This window comes from Trichosurus vulpecula, chromosome 1 (genome assembly GCF_011100635.1).
Source record: "Trichosurus vulpecula isolate mTriVul1 chromosome 1, mTriVul1.pri, whole genome shotgun sequence".
Lineage (NCBI taxonomy): Eukaryota > Metazoa > Chordata > Mammalia > Diprotodontia > Phalangeridae > Trichosurus > Trichosurus vulpecula.
The window spans coordinates 3,966,885-3,989,048 of NC_050573.1; the positions used below are offsets into that span (position 1 = coordinate 3,966,885).

The 22,164-nt window shown below is 40.4% G+C and overlaps 1 protein-coding gene across 1 annotated transcript in view; it reads right to left on the bottom strand.

Annotated features, from left to right (window-relative positions):
* The window catches only part of LOC118843485 (zinc finger protein 420-like), a 35,594-nt gene continuing 13,430 nt past the window's right edge, over positions 1-22,164 (bottom strand). The window contains exons 4-8 of the mRNA XM_036751175.1: positions 10,880-11,006; positions 10,277-10,369; positions 2,132-2,884; positions 1,813-2,035; positions 1-1,620 (exon numbers count right to left, since the gene is read on the bottom strand). Coding sequence (XP_036607070.1) covers positions 144-1,620; positions 1,813-2,035; positions 2,132-2,884; positions 10,277-10,369; positions 10,880-11,006 — 2,673 coding nt within the window. The 3' untranslated portion in view covers positions 1-143. The remainder of the gene's footprint in view (positions 1,621-1,812; positions 2,036-2,131; positions 2,885-10,276; positions 10,370-10,879; positions 11,007-22,164) is intronic.

Consider the following 22,164-nt stretch of genomic DNA (forward strand, 5'->3'; position numbering starts at 1 on the left):
ATTTATTACTCGGCATTTCCTAAGTCCTGTGCTGTTGCTAAAAGTCATTTCATATTTATGTCATTTCATAGACAAGTTTTCTTTATTTAGTATTAAATGATGTATTTGTTCTGGAGGCCACCATTTCCTCAATGATAACTCTCCTAAATGTTCTTTCCAGTATGAATTCTCTGATGATGAGTAAGCTGTGCCCTCAGGCGGAAGGCCATCTCACATTCATTACATTCATAAGGTTTCTCACCAGTATGAATTCTCTTATGCCGTGTAAGGTGTGTGCTCAAGCGGAAGGCCCTCCCACATTCATTACATTCATAACGTTTCTCTCCAGTATGAATTCTATGATGCCTATTTCGTTCTGTCCTTTGACTAAATGCCTTCCCACATACATTACATTCATATGGTTTCTCCCCAGTATGAATTATGTGATGTTGAGTAAGCTGTGTTCTCAAGCGGAATGCCTTCCCACATTCATTACATTCAAATGGTTTCTCGCCACTGTGAATTGACAGATGTTCAGTAAGATGTGTCTTTTGGCGGAAGGCCTTCCCACACTCACTACATTCAAAGCGTTTTTCACCAGTATGAACTGTCTGATGTTCATTAAGACGTGTCCTTAAGCGAAAAGCCTTCCCACATTCATTACATTCATAAGGTTTCTTTCCAGTATGAATTCTATGATGTCGAGTAAGCTGTGTACTCAGACGGAAGGCTTTCCCACACTCATTACATTCATAAGGTTTCTCACCAGTATGAATTCTATGATGTCGAATAAGATCTGCCCTCTGACTAAAAGCACTCTCACATTCATTACATTCATACTGTTTCTTTCCAGTATGAACTGCCTGATGTTGAGCAAGTCCTGTGCTCTGGCGGAAGGCCTTCCCACATTCATTACATTCATAAGGTTTTTCACCAGTATGAATTCTATAATGTTGAGTGAGAACTGCCCTCTGAACAAAGGTTTTTCCACATTCATTACACTTAAAACGTTTTTCTCCAGTATGAATTTTCTGATGTTGAGTAAGGTATGCACTCTTACGGAAGGTCTTCCCACATTCATTACATTCATAAGGCTTCTCTCCACTATGGATTGTCTCATGTTGAATAAGCTGTGAATTTAGGTGGAAGGCCTTTCCACATTCATTGCACCCATAAGATTTTTTTCCAGTATGAATTTTATTATGCTGAGTAAGTTCTATTCTTAGGCGGAAGGACTTTCCACACTCATTACATTCATAAGGTTTCTCTCCAGTATGAACAGTCTGATGCTGAGTTAGCTGTGAGTTCTGGCGGAAAGCCTTCCCACATTTACTGCATTCATAAGGTTTTTCCCCAGAATGAATTCTATAATGTTGAATAAGTTGTGATCTCAGGCGGAATGCCTTTTTACACTCACTACACTCATAATGCTTCTCTCCAGTATGGATTGTCTGGTGTTGAGTAAGTCCTGCGCTCTGGCGGAAAGCCTTACCACACTGACTACATTCATAAGGCTTCTCCCCGCTATGGATTGTCTGATGGCGAATAAGCTGTGAACTGAGGCGGAAGACCTTTCCACATTCATTACACCTGTAAGGTTTCTTTCCAGTATGAATATTATGATGCTGAGTAAGTTCTATTCTGAGGCGGAAGGCCTTCCCACATTCATTACATTCATAAGGTTTTTCTCCAGTATGAATTGTCTGATGTTGAATTAGCTGTGAATTCTGGCGGAAAGCCTTCCCACATTCATTGCATTCATAAGGTTTCTCTCCAGTATGAATTCTATAATGTTGAATAAGTTGTGTTCTCAGGCGGAAGGTCTTCTCACACTCATCACACTTGTAACATTTCTCTCCAGTATGGATTGTCTGATGCTGTGTAAGTCCCGTGCTTTGGCGGAAAGCTTTCCCACACTGATTACATTCATAAGGCTTCTCTCCACTGTGCATTGTCTGATGCTGAATAAGTTGCGAACTGAGCCGGAAGACCTTTCCACAGTCATTACATTTGTAAGGTTTCTTTCCAGTATGAATTTTATTATGCTGATTAAGTTCTATTCTCAGGCGGAAGGCCTTTCCACATTCATCACATTCATAAGGTTTCTCTCCAGTATGAATTGTCCGATGTTGAATAAGCTGTGAGTTCTGGCGGAATGTCTTCCCACACTCATTGCATTCATAAGGTTTTTCTCCAGTATGAATTCTATAATGTTGAATAAGTTGTGATCTCAGGCGAAAGGCTTTTTTACACTCATTACATTCATAATATTTCTCTCCCGTATGAATTGTCTGGTGTTGCGTAAGTCCAGTGCTCTGTCGGAAAGTCTTCCCACATGCATCACATTCATAAGGTTTCTCTCCAGTATGAATTCTATAATGTTGAATAAGACTGACCCTTTGGCTGAAGGCTTTATCACATTCATTACACTGATAACGCTTTTCTCCATTTTGTAACCTAAGGTTTTCATTAAGGTATAAATTATACTTAAAGCATCTCCCATATTCACTATACTTGGAAGATATCTTCTCTGAATATGTTTTCTTACAGTTCCTTAGTTTTTTAGATTGTTTCATGCCCTTTCTTTGGGCCTCATGTTTACAAAGGTTTGTTTTTAGAGGTATCTGTTGAGCCAAAAAAATGTGCCTTCGAGTGAAGCTTCTATAACATTTATTATATTTGTGGCTTCTAGATTTATTTGTAGGTTTCTTTTTGGTTATTTTTTCTTTTCGACAACATTTGTCCTCATTGCTCTGATGCCCCTCTAATGTGGCATCACAATTCCAGGCTTTTTTTAATGTGGATAAACAGAGATTCTTCTTTGTGCCTCTTTCCTGGGATAAATCTTTAACTGAAACGCCCAGCTTCGGAAGTGACTGCTTGGTTTCTGGTGTAGCCTCCCAATCTGAAATGAGATAAAAAACAATGTAAACGTCCTCTTTGTTACTCTTGGCTTACACATACATAGTATACTCTGCATTTTGTATTCTCTATATTTCCCATCAGGAAAAATTATTTTCTAAATCTGTTTTCTATTAAACTACTTTTTATTTTTCTTAGCATTCCTTATCAAGTAAAAAGTCTCAGAGGCAGCTTATGTTCTTCAATTTGTCAAATATTAGTTCTGGCTTTTATTTAGTCCCTTTCACTTTTTTGCTATTCTACTTTTGAATCAGTACTAAATATTCTGATTACTACTTTACAATATCATTTTGAGATTTTGCAATCCTAGACCTCTTTAGTCATTATTTCCACTGATATTCTTAAAAACTTCCATCTCCACATGAATTGTTATTATTCTACTTAAATATATAAGTATTCCCTTTGGAAATTTAAATCATCAAATCTGCAGATTAATTTAGAAGCATTATTACCATTTGTATTACACTGGCATATCCCATCCATACACATCTAATTGTTTTGTAATCATTTTTTACTCCTAATTATAAGTTTTATATATATCTTGATCAGTTTACTTAGTGATACAAGCTTTTTTACCTAATTTACATACTCCAGATGTTACTATTTACAGATAACAACATCAAGCCCCAGATACTGCAGAGCCTCTTAGAAGAGATACAATATTTCAAGTGAGTTTGGCCTGTTCATCTATAAAGGAAAGATCAAATGGATGAAGAATTCTGTTGACCAGATTTCAACAGTACTGTGTTCCACTGAGACCCTTGTGATATTGGGAGCACCTGTTATAGTAAACATTTGCTAGGATGGGAATAAAAGTTGAAACAGATGGACTGGTATGGATGAGTTGTGATCTATCAGAGGGAACTCCTAAAAGCAATCTGGCAGAAGGTAGACCAACACCTCACAGTATGTACCATAACAAACTTAAAATGAATACACGACCCTGAAAAAGTCCTATCATAAGCAAATTAGAGGAATAAGGATGGAGTTACTTTTCTAAATTATGGAGAGGGAAATACTAAATAAGGGTGAGTGAGGATGATAGATAAAATGGACAATTTTAATTAAATAAAAAGCTTCCTTGTAAACAAAATCAATGCAGATCAACACAGTAGGGAAATAGTTAACTGGGGAAAAATCTCTGCAGTAAGTTTCTCTGATAAAAATCTAAAATATATAAAGAACTAATTCAAATTTATAGGAGTAAGAGCCATTCTGTAATAGATAATGATCAAAAGACATGAACAGGCAATTGCCCCCAAAGTCCAAGCTATTAAGAACTCTACGAAAAAAAAAACGCATCATATCTTAAATTGGAAAAATACAAATTTAAAGAACTCTGAGGCTACATCTCATACTCATCAGGTAGGAGAGCTGATGAAAATGTCAGTTGTTAGGGAGGCTGGAGGAGAACAGGTACAATCATGCACTAGAAGCAGAGCTCTGAAACCATCTGCCGTTCTGAAAGACAATTTGGCACTATAGCCAGAAAGTCATTAAAATACACATAATTCTCTAACCCAGTAATTGCACTATGTAGTTTATATCATAAAGAGATCAAGGAAAGATAAAGGACCCATATGTATAAAAATATTAATATCACTTTTTATATAGAAATGAACAGTAAAATGTCAACTGAGGAATATGAAGAAATTATGGTTATCTGAAGTAATGAAATATTATGTTCCTCAAGAAGTGAAAGAGATGGATCATGAGAAACCTGGGAAGACAAAAATGAGGAACTGACAACAAAAGAAGAAGCAACTACCTAATGCCTGGCAGATGTATTGGGGACTCAAAGTACACAGTGATAAATATGTTTTTAGACATGGCCTAAAGTGTGAAGACATTTTGCTCAGCTATGTTTACTTTCTGCATGGCTTATTTTTTTAATTACAGTGGAATCTGGGAGGAAAGGGAGCTAGAAATAATATTAATATAAAGAAAGTTAAGAAAATAAGGCAATTGTGGTATATTGTTAAATGCATAGAAAAAGAGAGGGGAGCACAGACAAGGACAACTTTGCAACCTGAATTTATTATATTACTTTGAAATGAAATTCAAGCTGCATGAGGTATAAGATTTATGGTTTTATATATAATCCTCCTTTTCTATCCTTCCTTGTATATGTAGGTGTAGCCACCTCTTCATTTCCTGCTCGGCTGCATTTACTTCTCTGGATGTTTATTATGTTTGCTGGTACCTCATGATACCACAAGATCACATCAATCTTGAAATTCACATCTCTCCTCAGCAGCCACTGCCTTTGGGGTCCTTTGTCCCTCTGACCGGTGAGGGTAAAGGGTAGACAGCAGAAATGTCTTCCCGGATCCTCCATTACAGAAGGGTACCCAGGGCAGCTATCTTTTCATTTCCCACCTGGCTAGCTGCACTCTTCTGGACAATCCTTATGTCTCCTCCTCCCCTTTCTCACTTTTCAGCTTCTTTTTATGTGCTGTCTCCCCATGTGAGCTCCTCAAGGGAAGGGGCTACCTTTTGCATTTCTTTGTATCCCTAGTCTTTAGCATAGTCGCTTGCACATAGTAGGCACTAAAAAAAATGCTTACTGACTCTGAAAACAGAACAGTAAAAGTACACTTGACTTGCATTAATAATTTGATCCTTCAAAAGTTGAAGTACCAACATGGGGAAAAGCTCCTCTATATGTGGTTCTCACCAACGAGGTTGAACTGATTGCTAGGGTGTAAATAATGAGAACACTGAGAAGAAGAGAATATTACATCTTACAATTTGTAATAGAGAAGAAGTCAGACTATTCCTGGCTTCCGTACTGCCTAGACTTTGGGAAAGCAGATTTTAGAGGCTGGGTATGATCGGTAGGGTTAAAAGTCTGGTAAAGATAGAAAGCTCCAAAAATGACATTCTCAAGATACAGAGGGAACAACTCTAGAGTAGAAAAAGCGGAGTTGTCTAAAGAGGGTGGGAACTCACCAATAAACCTTGGTTTTTAAACGACACACCGAAAAGGGAAAAAGCAAAAGTAAAGAGGAGGAACACAAAGCACAAAAACGTGGCAGGGGCTGATAGGAACAGTATGTCAATACTTTTTTTTAAAATTTAAGTTCCAAATGGTCTCCCTCCCTCCCACCCCACACTAGAGGCCACCATTTCTCACACACACACACACACACACACACACACACACAAACATATGTGTATATATATATATATATATATATATATATAAAACACACACACACACACACACACATATATATATATAAAACCATATTATGCATACTTCTATTTATCAGTTCTTTCTCTGGAGGTAGATAACATTTTCCTTCACAGGTCCTTTGTAGCTTGTTTGAGTATTTATAATCTTCGTAATAATTTAGTCTTTCGCAGCTATTCTTTGAATGATATCTCTGTTATTTTATACAATATTCCCTTGGTTCTCTCAATACTGTTAATTCTCTGAATGCACTGAAGCTACTGAGGAAAGCTATGGAAACAAGAAATGTTTCTTTCTTTAAAAGCTGTAGCAGGAAAAAGAAAATCTGAGAAGACACAGGATTGCTGCTCAGACTGGATGGGAAGAAGGTAAAACTGGTCAACTATTATTCTGCCTCTCCTTTTGTCTCCCAAAGTGAATGAACTTTGGGCTAGAAAGGCCAGAATAATAAGGAATTGATACCTAAGAGGCATAAGGATGTCCTAAGAGGGCCTCTAGTTGCTACCCCTGATGAATTCAAGTCACCTGGGCCAGACAAATCACTCCTCAGATACTGAAAGAGCTAGCAGATGTGCTTACTGAGTCATAAGCAATGGCTTCTGAAACATCATGTTGAATGGGTGGTAATTTTTTAAAGACTTATCCACTAGTTGGTTATTGTCCTTTATGCTCTAAGAGGACCAAAATGCCATCATTATGTCGGGGTCAAAGTGCAAGTGTGTCTACTATGCCTGATCAGATCAATATAAGTTTAAAAGGCTTTAACACAGGTTAGGCACAAATAGTCCATATGAACATGTGGAGAGGTCTTTAAATCTGCGCATCTCACATTTCTTTTTCAGCGACTGCAATTCTGTTTTCCTCAAGAGTACAGTGCCCTCTTTGATGAGGGCACACTATGCTGGGCAGTCCTGTGCCAGTGTCTCCCATGTCTAACAATCAATACCAAAGCTCTTCAGAGAGACCTTGAGAGTGTCCTTATATTGCTTCTTCTAACCTTCATGCCTTGTATGAGTTCTCTATCAAATACTCTCAGGCAAATGTATATTTGGCATCCAAATAACGCAGCCAGCCCATTGCAGCTGCACTGTCTGCGGTAGGATTTGAATACTTAAGCAGTTCAGCTTGAGAAAGGACCTCAGAGAAGGTCATAGAAGTGTTCTAATCTGTTGACATTAAGTGGTAGGGTAGCTATCTTGCTTTGGGGTTGCCATTTTTGTTGAATTCGAATGTTTAGCTTGGAGAGGATAAGCAGTCTACACCACACATTGTCTTTATCGCTCTCACATCTTGTTGGTCTCTTTTCCTTACAATGATACAGTCTATTAAATGCCAATATTTGCTGTGAGGGCGTGTCCATGAAATTTTAATGCATTTAGGTAAACAGAAGACAGTGTTGGCGATGAGGTCAAGAGACACAAAAGTCTTCAGTAGTAAATGACTGTTGATGTTTCCAACTCTGTTCCTCCAAAGGACTCTATGATATGTTGTATTGTTAATGTATTTTTTGCTTGATGGGAAGATTGTTCCCATCCATTAATAGGCCCCATGTGACCTGCTTAAGTCATATGGAAGCCTAAGTCACATGAGCCTGGGTCATGAGGGCTGTGATGCCCTCTGACCGTGAAGATGTGTACGTATACTTGGGAGGCTGGAAGTTTGCTTTAGGGCTCACTCTTGGGAAGAGGGTTCGTGTGATGTAGCCAGATAAGGGCCTGGGTAGCCGTCAAGGAGCCCCTGGCTTTGAAAACCCAGATGTTGGTGCTTCTCTCTCTCTGGTAACTATGTCTGTATTGCAATGGGCAGACAGTTAGAAGCCCTGTCTGCTGATTTATGTTATCTGTTCTGTTTATAATTTCTGCTCATAATTTCTGTTTGTATTTGCTCTGAAGTTCAGAGTACTGACTCTTTCTCTGAACTAAGTGAATGGTGTATGTATATCATATATATGTACATGATATACATACACACATACACACGCATGTATATATATGTGTGTATATATGTATATATGTATGTATATATATATGTATATATGTATGTATATATATAAAATGTTTGGTTAAAGTCAGATTTGTTGACCCCTTTAAAGTAGCTTTCCTTTAGAGAAGCAGATCAAAGAACCTGTGCTAGCAGCCCTCCTGTGTGCTGGTCTTATTGGTCTTATACCCCCACAGTGGCTGCATGTAACATTATTGTTACACATGTCTAATACTCTGTGCCTATTTGTGTTGGTAAATAAAATGGGCTCTTAGCACTCAGTTCAACCAAGTGCCCTTGAAGAGTTTGGCCTTTGTTTCCTTGATTAGATTAGGGAGTCCTTGGAGTCCTCCTTGACTCAGGCGAGGACCTAGTTTACACATGAGTTTGAGTGACATGTTTGGGACATCAGAGGCTTTTAGACCATGTGGGTGAGTCGCTGTGACGATTCTAGGTCACATGGGTGAGTCGCAGTGTGATTCACCCTTGACCCTGAAAAAGATATAAAACCAGGGGTTGGCTTTCTCTTTTTTGGGGCTCTGACCCACAGCCATGGTGGCGTGAGTGACTCTGGGCCGGCCCTTGTTATGAGCTCCCGGGCTGAACCTAGATGTTGGTAACTATGAACTGTATTTGGTCTGTCTGTCTGATGTTTGTAATTTGATTGTATTTGTTCCGAAGTTCAGGGTGCTGGCTTTTCCCCCTGAACTAAGTAAATGGTATTTTTACGCTGAATTAAAGTAAGCTTGTCAACCCCTTAACCTTGCTTTCCTTACTAAAGCAGATCAAAAGAACCTGGGCTTTTGCAGCGTGCTGGTAGCATTCTTGTTGTTGGGCTAGTGTTGGTCTTTCACCCCCACAACAGCTGCTAGCCGGATTGTTGAAACACTACTCTGGCATTAAAGTAACCCAGAATTAGAAGCTTGTCCACTTCCAGCATATTGATGGTGAGGATTTCCAGGTCTTCAAAAAATTTTTCTTTCATCAGGGTTCATCATGGTGGGAGCATAAACACTGATAAAGGTGCTATGGTGCTTTTCTGCAAGTGGCAATCACACTGTCATTCACTTGTTTTGGGAGGCATACAAGCTTGCTGACATTAGTTTTGATTTCAAAATCCATGCCAGCTGCATGGTATGCCCCATCATGATGGCCACTCCAGAAAAAACACGTTTCCAGCTATGACTTCAGTAAGCTGGCCTTCATTTGTAAGCCAGGTTTTACTCAGGGCTGTTATCTGGATGTGATACCTACTGAATTATCTCACAATAAGAGCCATTCACTTTTTGGGTCTACTGGATTTCATATTGTATATAAGCATGCACACATTCCATGTACCAACAGTGAAGGGAATCATCTCTACAAAAGTTTTTGTTTCCCAATGACCTCCTGGTTTGCCAGGTTACCTGTCTGATACTAAGGATGTTTGTGTCTGTGTGCATGTTCATTTCTGGGCATCTCAGTAAAAAAGTGTCTGGAGGTGGGAAACTAGAAGGTTGGGGGGCCTTAAGCGCCATCAAACAACTCAATGAAGCAACTGGGGGCATTTAGTGGGAAGAGAAGATCTGGGGCAGGGACACCACCACACTGCTGGGTTTGTGAAAGGCTGACACACTAGAGAGAGAAGAACTCAACTTGTGCTGTTTGGCCCCGGGGGCAGAACTAGGAGCAATGAGTAGATGTTGGAAAGGGATAAATCAAGGCCTGATATTACAGAAAACTTCCCAACAATTACAACCATCCTCCAGGGAGAGCAGGTGTGGTGAGGGGCCTGGGATAAGCCCCGCTGAATATGGAGAGGCTGGTCACCATGAGGCTGACCACTTGGTCATGAACTAGCTGGCCATGGCAGCCCATAAAAAAAGAAACTACACATGGGCTCTCCTTCCTATGTGGCCCCCTTCTACTTGTACAGTGAAAACAGCAGAGCATCAGGAAAGGGGGCAGAAAGGGAGGAGAGGAAGTCCTATCCCCTGCTGAGGCACCGCCTTCTCTGACACTGGAGGGACATTAGGAGGGGAGAGATGTCAGGACACTGAGCTGCAGACATCAAGATGAGTCTCCGGGACGGAGCCAAGGCTGTACAATTTCAGTTTTTCTCCCAAGGCCTGGGTAGCCAAAAGGAGACGTCCATATTCAGTTTTACTAGTGCTTTCCCAGACTGGCCAAGTGAACGGCTGTTTACAGTGACCCACTCACCTGGACAGCTACTTCTCTGGATCCCTCCTGGTGTCCAGGGTGCTTCCCTTCGTTCCAACTGGGAGATCACATATGGCTTGGAAACTGCAAGTCCTATTTGTTGGAAAAGGGAAACTACTGGGGACACAGAACCATTCTAGAATGTAATCCTACTCCACCCCACCCCCCTTGGGGGAAAAAGAAGCATGTTAGTTAAGGCCCAGACAGTACTATAATTGACTTTGGAAGCAGGCTATCAGGATGTCTAAGAAAGTCGGAAGATGGTAGAATTGGTCTCAGAAAAAAGTAATTTCCTATTTCCTTCGACTTGTTGTGAGGAGGGAACTTTTCATGTCTTCAACCAGAGGACCCTGCATTACAGGGGACAGAGAATGGAAAGACACATCTTCACAAGCAATAAATCCAGAAGCCAGTTTCAACTAGCACAATGCAAAACATTTCACAATTAGCCCATGTTTTAGGGATTAACGATCTCTGGTTTCTGCATTCCAAACAGTACTTGTCCAACATTAAAGATAACCCTCAACATTTACTACTGCCCCCCTCCACACCCCCACCATCCCAACAGGCAGAAACTGAATCACTGCAGGAAGTTTTCTTTACCCAGGTGGACCAGATTCCCATAGTTTTCTAACATCACATCTCTGTACAACTCCTTCTGAGAGGGGGTCAGGTGCCGCCACTCTGTCCGGGTGAATTCCACAGCAACATCCCTGAATGTCACCGATTCCTGAAACAGAATAAATTTCTGCTTAATCATGGACCAGCCCTCAGAACTGGATGAAAGGAGCAGGGTAGTACCTTGGAACCAGAGGGTGTGGTTCTAAAGTATACTCAGATTCTAGTGTGTTTCACGTCAATTATATGAGTAATTACTGTGCGACTGAAATATTCCAGATTTTGAACTCTATGATTAATATGTATGAAATGTTTCCTATGTGTGAAACACTGTATCAAGTGCCAGGGGGTAGTATCAGGATTCTATAATCAAATGGGAGAGAACAGTTGTCCTTTTTTCTTTTTAATTTTAAAGAATTTGTTTTCAGTTTTCAACATTCACCTCCATAAGATTTTGAGTTCTAAATTTTCTCCCCCCTCTCTCCTTCCCCCCGCCTAAGACAGCATACAATCTGATATAGGTTCTATATATACATTTATATTAAATGTATTTTCACATTAATCGTGTTGTAAAGAAGAATTAGACCCTATGTGATGAATCATGAGAAAGAAGAAACAAACAAACAAAAAAAGCAGAGTCTGCTTCAATCTGCATTCAGCCTCCATAGTTCTTTTTCTGGATGTGAATAACATTTTCCATGATGAGTCTTTTGGAGTTGTCTTGGATCCTTGCATTGCTGAGACAAGCTAAGTCTATCAAAGTTAGTTATCACACAATGTTGCTGTTGCTGTATACAATGTTCTCCTGGTTCTGTTCGCCTCCCTCAGCATTAGTTCATGTAAATCTTTCCAGGTTTTTCTGAAGTCCACCTGCTCATCATTTCTTATGGAACAATAGTATTCCATTATATTCATGTATCGCAACTTGTTCAGCCATTTCCCAATTGATGGGCATCCCTTCAATTTCCAATTCTTGGCCACCACAAAAAGAGCTGATATATTTTTGTACACATGGGTCCTTTTCCCTTATGATTCTCTTTGGGATACAGAACTAGAAATGGTATTGCTGGGTCAAAATGTATGCACAGTTTTACAGCCCTTTGGGCATAGTTCCAAATTGCTCTCCAGAATGGTTAGATCATCAGTTCACAACTCCACCCACAATGCATTAGTCTTCCAGTTTTCCCACATCTCCAACATTTATCATTTTCCTGTTCTGTCATGTTAGCCAATCTGATAATTGTGATGTGGTTCCTCAGAGTTGTTTTGATTTGCACTTCTCTAATCAATAGTGATTTAGAGCATTTTTTCATATGACTATAAATAGCTTTAATTTCTTCATCTGAAAACTGTCTGTTCATATCCTTTGACCAATTATCAATTTTGGAATGACTTGTATTCTTATAAATTTGACTCAGTTCTATATATATTTTAGAAATGAGGCCTTTATCAGAGATGCTGGTTGTAAAGATTGTTTCCTACCTCTCTGCTTCCCTTCTAATCTTAGTTGCAATAGCTTTGTTTGTGCAAAACCTTTTAGATTTAATGTAATAAATTTTGCATTTCATGTTTCCTATCTCTGGTCATAAATTCTTCCCTTCTCCCTAAGTCTGACAGCTGAACTACTCCTTGGCCTAGTTTGCGTATAGCATCAGCCTTTATACCTAAGACATCTGCCCATTTTGACTTTATCTTGGCATAAGGTATAGGGTATAAGATGGTCTATGCCCAGTTTCTGCCATAGTATTTTCCAGGTTTCCCAGCAGTTTTTGTTAAACAGAGAGTTCTTACCTCAGAAGCTGGAGTCTTTGGGTTTATCAAATAGTAGATTACTGTAGTCACTGACTAACAGTTGCCTTTTTTGTTCTGCAGAGGGCTTAACTCAGGACAATTCTGTTATGTGGGTTGTATAATGATTCATTTTATGCTCACTTTACAAATGACAAAGCTCAATCTAGACAAGACTAGATGAGAACAATATGGGCCATAATCCACATACACTTAAGTGCTGATTTGTGTTATACACCATTGAGAGGGGCTTGGCTATCAACACAAAGAAAAAAAAGCCCCTGTATTTATGGAACCAATATTCCAACAGGTCAAAGGACATGCACCTATCTGAATAAACACACAATATATACAAAGTAATCACAAATATAATTGGGGGAGGGGTGGGGCGGGGTGATCCTGAGCTGAGATCTGAAGGAAGCTGGGGATTCTAAGGGGTATTGGTGCAGAAGGAGTGAATTCACACAGCTAATAAGAATCAGAAACAAACCTGGAACTCTGGTCCTGCCTCTCTGCATAAATCATGTTGCCTGTTGCTTGACAGCTCCAGTTCATGCAAACGAGCCATCTCACCAAGACAGCTCAAATAACTCAGAGACTTAAACCTCTCCCATTTTATTCCAAAGAGCATCATGGACACACACAGCTACTAAGTGATGGAGGTGGGAATAAAAATGAGGTGGCCTCTGAACCTGAGTACAGAATTTTTTCCTAGAGACCAACTTACCCAGCAATACTTTGTTTGGTTTTCTATTCCCAAACCAGCCCAACTTAACCCTGGTTGTGTTTTCCATTGAGGTTTACCTTGATTTCTTGACTATCCATTTTACAAACTAGCTTTTTTGGATTAAGTTCCAACCCTGATGACAGCTCTCCTTCCTACGTTTTCCCACCAACTCCAATCTCAATCCCTTTTTTCTCTCCCTTCCCCAATCTTTAAACTAGCACAAGAAATAGAAAAGATTGCTACATGGGGAAAAACAACAACAGACTGTTAAAAGTTCTACATATATCCTTTTTCTCTGAACAATATTTCTTTTACTGACTTATTTGGGAAATTAATATGAGGAACTATAAGATTAAAAAATATCCATTAGGTATTCTTTGTTCTCTGATTTTAGATTAGAAGAAGAGAAGCAAATGGGTAACACCATTGTCAGTCGGATGTTGTGGTTTTACTCTTTACCCCAAATTCTACCCTGTCAGTACCTATAACTTTATTCAGTGGGACTTTCTGCAAATAGTGGAGTGATCATGACTAAATCTAGCCCCAAAGACCCACCTAAAAACCATGTCAAAAGCGTCAAATTACAACAAATACAAACAAGGGGAAAGGTAATTCCATCTAAAAATGAGAAACAAGCAGAAAACCAACTAGGCCCAATATTTCTAGAGAAACCGCTAGAAAAAAAAGAGCAGAAGTAGGGGAATAACATCTACACCCCTGGAAGAGATAACAGTGATAGGACAAGAACTTTCATTGGGTTTAGAGGCACAATCATACTGTTGTTTGTCCTTTGTGCTCATAGAAGACCAAGATGACATCACCATGTCGGGGGTCAATGTATAGTGCATCTGGCTATCTTGATTATACCAATATGAGCTCAGAAGGCTCTACTACAGATCAGGCCTAAATAGTCTGTATGACCATTTGGGAGAGAGATATCTCTAAATTTGTGTATCTCATGTTTCTTTTTTGCTGCTCCAATTCTGCTTTGTTCATGGAGTACAGCGCCTTCTTTGACCATACCATGCTGGGGCAGCTGAGTGGTGCAGTAGATACAGTGCTCAACCTGAAGGCAGGAGTACCCTTCCTTCTGTGTTCAAATCTGGCCTCAGACACTTACCAGCTATGTGACCCTAGGCAAGTCACTAAACCCTGTTTGCCTCAGTTTCCTCATCTGCAAAATGAACTGGAGAAGGAAATAGCAAACCACTCCAGTATCTTTGCTAAGAAAACCCCAAATGGGGTCATGAAAAATCAACAAAATTTAAACAGTTGAAAGCAATTAAATAAATAATGCCACATTGGATGATCCTGTGCCTGTGTCTCCCATGTCTCACGATCGATACCAAACTTCCTGAGAGATAACTTAAGTGTATCTTTGTGTTACTTCTTCTGACTACAATGTGAGTGCCTGCCTGGTGTGAGTTCTCTATCTTTTAGGCAAATGTATGTTTGGCATCTGAACATGTCCAGTCCATCAGAGTTGTGCTCTCTGCAGTAGAGGTTGAATTTTTGGCAGTTCAGCTCAAGAAAGGACCTCAGTGTCTGGAACCTTATCTTGCCAGATGATCTTCAGAACAACTCTAAGACAACTGAAATGGAAGCAGTTCAATTTTTCTGGTATGGTGGTATGTCCATGTGTCACAGGCATACAACAAAGAGGTCAGCACGATGGCTCTGTAGACCTTTAGTTTGGTAGCCCGTCTAATACCTCTTCTCTCCCACATATTCTTTCGGAGCCTCCCAAATACTGAGCTAGCTCTGGCAATGAGAGCATCAACCTCATCATCTATGTAGGCATCCCTGCAAAGTGCAGTGGATGACTTTGGTGTTTTCATTTCTGACCAAGCTCTAAGCACTCCACAGTGCCTGCTTCTGCTGCCAGGGAAGTCTTCTCATGGTTAGGGTAGACACCTCACTAACTCACTGACATGTTTGAGGTCCCTTAATTACCATCAACTTCATTTAGCCATCTACTGAGATCATTTTACTGGGTTGTGGTTGCTGCAAATGTTACAGCTTCTTGGAGCCAGACGAGAGCTGGGTGGCAAAAGTGCCCTGAGAAGGGCTCAGTTGCCCTCCCACCAGAGGTGCTGGTACTCCCTGAGCACCCCATACCCGCCAACACAATCATGTAAGAAGCACCTCTAAGTATGGAACAAAGATTTCTGATAGAAGATTTAAAGGAAACAAAAATGACAGTTGTACCATCACCAAGGTATCTGGCCCTTGATGCCCTAAATCACTTGTTGGCAGCCATTTAACTAGACTCAAGTTCACTGTCTTCCTAGCCCCAATAACTTGGGAAAGGGAGAGCAGGCTGCTTTGGGTGACTGAGTAGACAGGCTGTCAACAAAATCCACATGATTTCAATCAATACAGGAAAGGTCTTCCACAAGATACCAGTTCTCACTTAATCTTTTTTAAAATTTATTTAATATTTTTAGATTTCAGCATTGATTTTCACGAGAGTTTGAATTACAAATTTTCTCCCCATTTCTACCCTCTCCCCCCACTCCAAGATGGCATATATTCTGGTTGCCCCGTTCCCCAGTCAGCCCTCCCTTCTGTCACCCTACTCCCTCCCATCCCCTTTTCCGTTACTTTCTTGTAGGGCAAGATAGCTTTCTATGCCCCATTACCTATATATCTTATTTCGTAGTTGCATGCAAAAACTTTTTTTGAATATCTGTTTTTAAAACTTTGAGTTCCAAATTCCTTTCCCTTCTTCCCTCCCCACCCACCCTCCCTAAGAAGGCACGCAATTCAACATATGCCACATGTGTATCATTATGTAAAATATTCATGTTGTGAAAGAATATATTTTGCTCCTTCCTATCCTATCCCCCTTTATTCAATTTTCTCCCTTGACCCTGTCCCTTTTCAAAAGCGTTTGTTTTTGATTACTTCCTCCCCCTATCTGGCCTCCCTTCTATAGTCCCCCCCTTTTTATCTCCTTCTTCCTTCTTTCCTGTGGGGTAAGATACCCAATTGAGTGTGCATGGTATTCCCTCCTCAGGTCAAATCCGATGAGAGAAAGCTTCACTCATTCCCCCTCACCTGCCCCCTCTTCTCTTCCTACAGAATTGCTTTTTCTTGCCATTTTTATGAGATAATTTACCCCACTCTATCTCTCCCTTTATCCCTCTTTCAACCCTTCATTTGATTTTATTTTTTGTATCATTCCTTCATGTTCAACTCATCCTGTGACCTCTGTCTATATATATATATACACACACACACATGTACGTATATTCCCTTCAGCTACTATACTACTGAGGTTTCATGAATTATACACGTCATCTTTCCATGTAGGAATGTAAACAAAACAGTTCAACTTAGTAAGTACCTTGTGATTTCTCTTTCTTGTTTACCTTTTCATGCTTCTCTTGATTCTTGTGTTTGAAAGTCAAATTTTCTGTTCAGCTCTGGTATTTTCACTGAGAAAGCTTGAAAGTCTTCCATTTTATTGAAAATCCATATTCTGCCTTGGAGCATGATGCTCAGTTTTGCTGGGTAGGTGATTCTTGGTTTTAATCCTAGCTCTTCTGACCTCCAGAATATCATATTGAAAGCACTTCAATCCCTTAATGTAGAAGCTGCTAGATCTTGTGTTATCCTGATTGTGTTTCCACAATACTCAAATTGTTTCTTTCTGGCTGCTTGCATTATTTTCTCCTTGATCTGGGACCTCTGGAATTTGGTGACAATATTCCTAGGAGTTTAATTTTTGGGATCTTTTTGAGGAGGCGATTGGTGGATTCTTTCAATTTCTATTTTACCTTCTTGCTCTAGAATATCAGTGCAGTTCTCCTTGATAATTTCTTGAAAGATGATATCCAGGCTCTTTTTCTGATCATGGCTTTCAGGTAGTCCAATAATTTTTAAATTATCTCTCCGGGATCTCTTTTCCAGGTCAGTGGTTTTTCCAATGAGATATTTCACATTGTCTTCCACTTTTTCATTCCTTTGGTTCTGTTTGATAATATCTTGATTTCTCATCAAGTCACTAGCTTCCACTTGCTCCAATCTAATTTTTAAGGTAATATTTTCTTCAGTGGTCTTTTGGACCTCCTTTTCCATTTGGCTAATTCTGCCTTTCAAGGCATTCTTCTCCTCATTGGCTTTTTGGAGCTCTTTTGCCATTTGAGTTAGTCTATTTTTAAGGTGTTATTTTCTTCAGTATTTTTTTGGTTCTCCTTTAGCAAGTCATTGACTTGTTTTTCATGGTTTTCTCACATCACTCTCATTTCTCCTCCCAATTTTTCCTCTACTTCTCTAACTTGCTTTTCCAAATCCTTTTTGAGCTCTTTAATGGCCTGAGACCAGTTCATATTTTTCTTGGAGGCTTTTGATGTAGACTCTTTGACTTTGTTGACTTCTTCTGGCTGTATGTTTTGGTCTTCTTTGTCACCAAAAAAAGATTCCAAAGTCTGAGTCTGAATCTGAGTTGGTTTTCGCTGCCTGGCCATGTTCCCAGTCAACTTACTTGACCCTTGAGTTTTTCGTTGGGGTATGACTGCTTGTAGAGTATAGAGTACTTTGTTCCAAGCTTGAGGGGCTGTGCTGTTGTTTTTAGAGCTATTTCTGCTCAGCAAGCTCTGCCACACCAGCACTCCTCCTCCCCCAAGAACCGCCAACATGGACTGTGACTCAGATCTAAGCTGGCTCTGCACTCCTGCTCTGATCAGCCACTTAATTACTCCCACCAGGTGGGCCTGGGGCTGGAAGCAACTGCAGCTGTAGCTCTGTAAGCAGCCTTAGAGCTGCATCACCTCCGCTGCCCCTGGAACGATGGAACCACAAACTCCTTTCACTCTGTCCCAGCATCTTTTCCCACTAACCTTCTCTGTTGTCTTTGTTGTTTGTGGGTTGGGAGGTCTGATAACTGCCGCAGCTCAATGATTCAGGGCGCTAGGGCCTGTTCTGCCTGGCTCCTGGTCTGGTTGGTCCCGGCATGGCTCACACTGGGCTCTGCTCCTCTCTGCTCCCAGTTCCGTGTGATAGACCTTACCCAATGACCATCCAGGCTGTCTTGGGCTGGAGTCCTGTTTCCCTCTGCTATTCCCACTGCCACAGTTCTAGAATTTGTTCAGAGCCATTTTTTATAGGTATTTGGAGGGACCGGTGTGGGGGGGGAGCTCACGCAAGTCCCTGCTTTCCAGTCACCATCTTGGCCAGTTCTCACTTAATCTAAGATATTAAAAAGCACTGAAATTAAATTACTTTCCCTTAAAATAATTTAAAACATTATTGTCTCCAAAGGCCAGCACTAACTGTAACAGAAACACTAAAAATTATCCCAATAATATTGAGCTGATTGGCTTTACACATGTCCATTGAGTACATTTTTATTTGAAAGAGCAGAAAAGATAGCTATAGCACTCTAACTGGAGAAAGAAATCAATACAATAAACAGAGGTCAAGAAGAAACAAAATGATATCTGTCCGCAAATCAATGAGTAGTTTTTATTGTTCAGTTGTTTCAGTTGTATCTTGCTCTTTGTGACTCTATTTGGGGTTTTCTTGGCAAAGATAATGTGGTTTGCCATTTCCTTCTCTAGCTCATTTTACAGATGAGGAAACTAAGGCAAACAGACTTAAACGATTTTCCAGAGTCACACAGCTAATAAGTGTCTGGGGTTAGATTTGAACTCAAGAAGATTAATCTTCCTGACTTTAGGCCTGGCACTCTAACCACTGTGCTAACTAGCTGCCCAAAGGGTAGTGTACCAGAGAATCAATAAAACAAAATTTACAAGAAAATAGCTTGAGTAATAAAAGGCTAAATGATTTGCCCTGGGTCACACAGCTAGTATCTGAGATTAGATATAAACTCAGGTCTTCGTGACCTTAGGTTCAGTGCTCTATGCATGGTGCCACCAGCTATATTAAGTAAAAGTAGCAGGACACAGAATAAATCTACAAAAATCATCAGTATTTCTATACAGCAATAACAAAAATCAGGAGGAAATAAAAGATTTCAATCAAGATAGTGACAAAATGCATTAAATATCAGGGAGGCAATATACCAAAATATATACAAGATTTATTTACACAAATACAAAACACTTTCTTTTATTTTTTATTTAATATATTTAGTTTTCAGCATTGATTTTCACAAGAGTTTGAATTATGAATTTTCTCCCCATTTCTACCCTCCCCCCACTCCAAGATGGTGTATATTCTGGCTGCCCCGTTTCCCAGTCAGCCCTCCCCTCTGTTGCCCCACTCCCCTCCCATCCCCCTTTCCCCTCCTTTCTTGTAGGGCAAGATAAATTCCCACGCCCCACTGCCTGTGCATCTCACCTCCTAGTTACATGCAAACCCTGCCCCTTCCCCCGCCTTTTTTTGTTTTTGAACATCTGTTTTTAAAACTTTGAGTTCCAAACTCTCTCCCCTCTTCCCTCCCCAAGAAGGCAAGCAATTTAGCATAGGCCACATGCGTATCATTATGTATAACCCTTCCACAATACTCATGTTGTGAAAGACTCACTATATTTTGCTCCTTCCCAACACATCCCCCTTTATTGAATTTTCTCCCTTGACCCTGACCCTTTTTGAAAGTGTTTGTTTTTGATTACCTCCACCCCCTATCTGCCTTCCCTTCTATAGTCCCCCCTTTTTTATCTCCTTCCTCCTCCTTTCCTGTGGGGTAAGATACCCAATTGAGTGTGCATGGTATTCCCTCCTCAGGTCAAATCCAATGAGAGCAAGATTCACTCATTCCCCCTCACCTGCCCCATCTTCCCTTCCCACAGAACTGCCTTTTCTTGCCACTTTTATGCGAGATAATTTACCCCATTCTATCTCTTCCTTTCTCCCTCTCTCAATATATTCCTCTCTCATCCCTTAATTTGATTTTTTTAAGATATCATCCCTTCATATTCAACTCACCCTGTGCCCTCTGTCTATATATATACACACATATATACATACCTACGCGCGCACACGCACACACACACACACACACTGCATATTCCCTTCAGCTACTCTAATACTGAGGTCTCATGAATCATACACATCATCTTTCCAAGTAGTAATGTAAACAAAACAGTTCAACTTCAGTAAGTCCCTTGTGATTTCTCTTTCGTTTACCTTTTCATCCTTCTCTTGATTGTTGTGTTTGAAAGTCAAATTTTCTGTTCAGCTCTGGTATTTTCACTGAGAAAGCTTGAAAGTCCTCCATTTTATTGAAAATGCATATTTTGCCTTGGAGCATGATACTCAGTTTTGCTGGGTAGGTGATTCTTGGTTTTAATCCTAGCTCCATTGACCTCCGGAATATCACATTGCAAGCACTTCAATCCCTTAATGTAGAAGCTGCTAGATCTTGGATTATTCTGATTATGTTTCCACAATACTCAAATTGTTTCTTTCTGGCTGCTTGCAGTATTTTCTCCTTGATCTGGGAGCTCTGGAATTTGGCAACAATATTCCTAGGAATTTTCTTTTTCAGATATTTTTGAGGAGGCAAGTTCTATTTTACCCTCTGGCTCTAGAATATCAGGGCAGTTCTCCTTGATAATTTCTTGAAAGATGATATCCAGGCTCTTTTTCTGATCATGGCTTTCAGGTAGTCCAATAATTTTTAAATTATCTCTCCTGGATCTCTTTTCCAGGTCAGTGGTTTTTCCAATGAGATATTTCACATTGTCTTCCATTTTTTCATTCATTTGGTTCTGTTTGATTATATCTTGATTTCTTATAAAGTCACTGGCTTCTATTTGCTCCAATGTAATTTTTAAGGTAGTATTTTCTTCAGCGGTCTTTTGGACCTCCTTTCCTATTTGGCTAATTCTGCCTTTCAAGGAATTCTTCTCTTCATTGGCTTTTTGAAGCTCTTTTGCCATTTGAGTTAGTCTATTTTTTAAGGTGTTGTTTTCTTCAGTATTTTTTCAGTATTTTTTTGGTTTTCCTTTAGCAAGTCATTGACTTGTTTTTCATGGTTTTCTCACATCACTCTCATTTCTCTTACCAATTTTTCCTCTATTTCTCTAACTTGCTTTTCCAAATCCTTTTTGAGCTCTTCCATGGCCTGAGACCAGTTCATGTTTTTCTTGGAGGCTCTTTGACTTTGTTGACTTCTTCTGGCTGTATATTTTGGTCTTCTTTGTCACCAAAGAAAGATTCCAAAGTCTGAGACTGAATCTGAGTCGGTTTTCCCTGCCTGGCCATGTTCCCAGTCAACTTACTTGACCCTTGAGTTTTTTGTCAGGGTATGACTGCTTGTAGAGTATAGAGTACTTTGTTCCAAGCTTGAGGGGCTGTGCTGTTGTTTTCAGAGCTATTTCTGCTCAGCAAGCTCTGCCACACCAGCACTTCTCCTTCCCCAAGACAGCCAGCCAGGACCTGACTGGGAGCTTAAGCAGGCTCTGCACTCCTGCTCTGATCAGCCACTTAATTCCTCCCACCAGGTGGGCCTGGGGCCAGAAGCAACTGCAGCTGTAATTCTGTAGCTGCACCACCCCTGCTGACCCCAGGGTGGTGGCTGAACCGTGAACTCTTTTCACTCTGTCCCAGTAGCTTTTCCCACTAATCTTCTCTGTTGTCTTTGGTATTTGTGGCTTGAGAAGTCTGGTAACTGCCACAGGTCAATGATTCAGGGTGCTAGGGACCGTTCTGCCCGGCTCCTGGTCTGGTTGGTCCTGCTGCCGCCCACCCTGGGCTCTGCTCCTCTCCACTCCCAGCTCTGTGTGCAATAGATCTCAGCCAGCGACCATCCAGGTTGTCCTGGGCTGGAGCCCTACTTCCC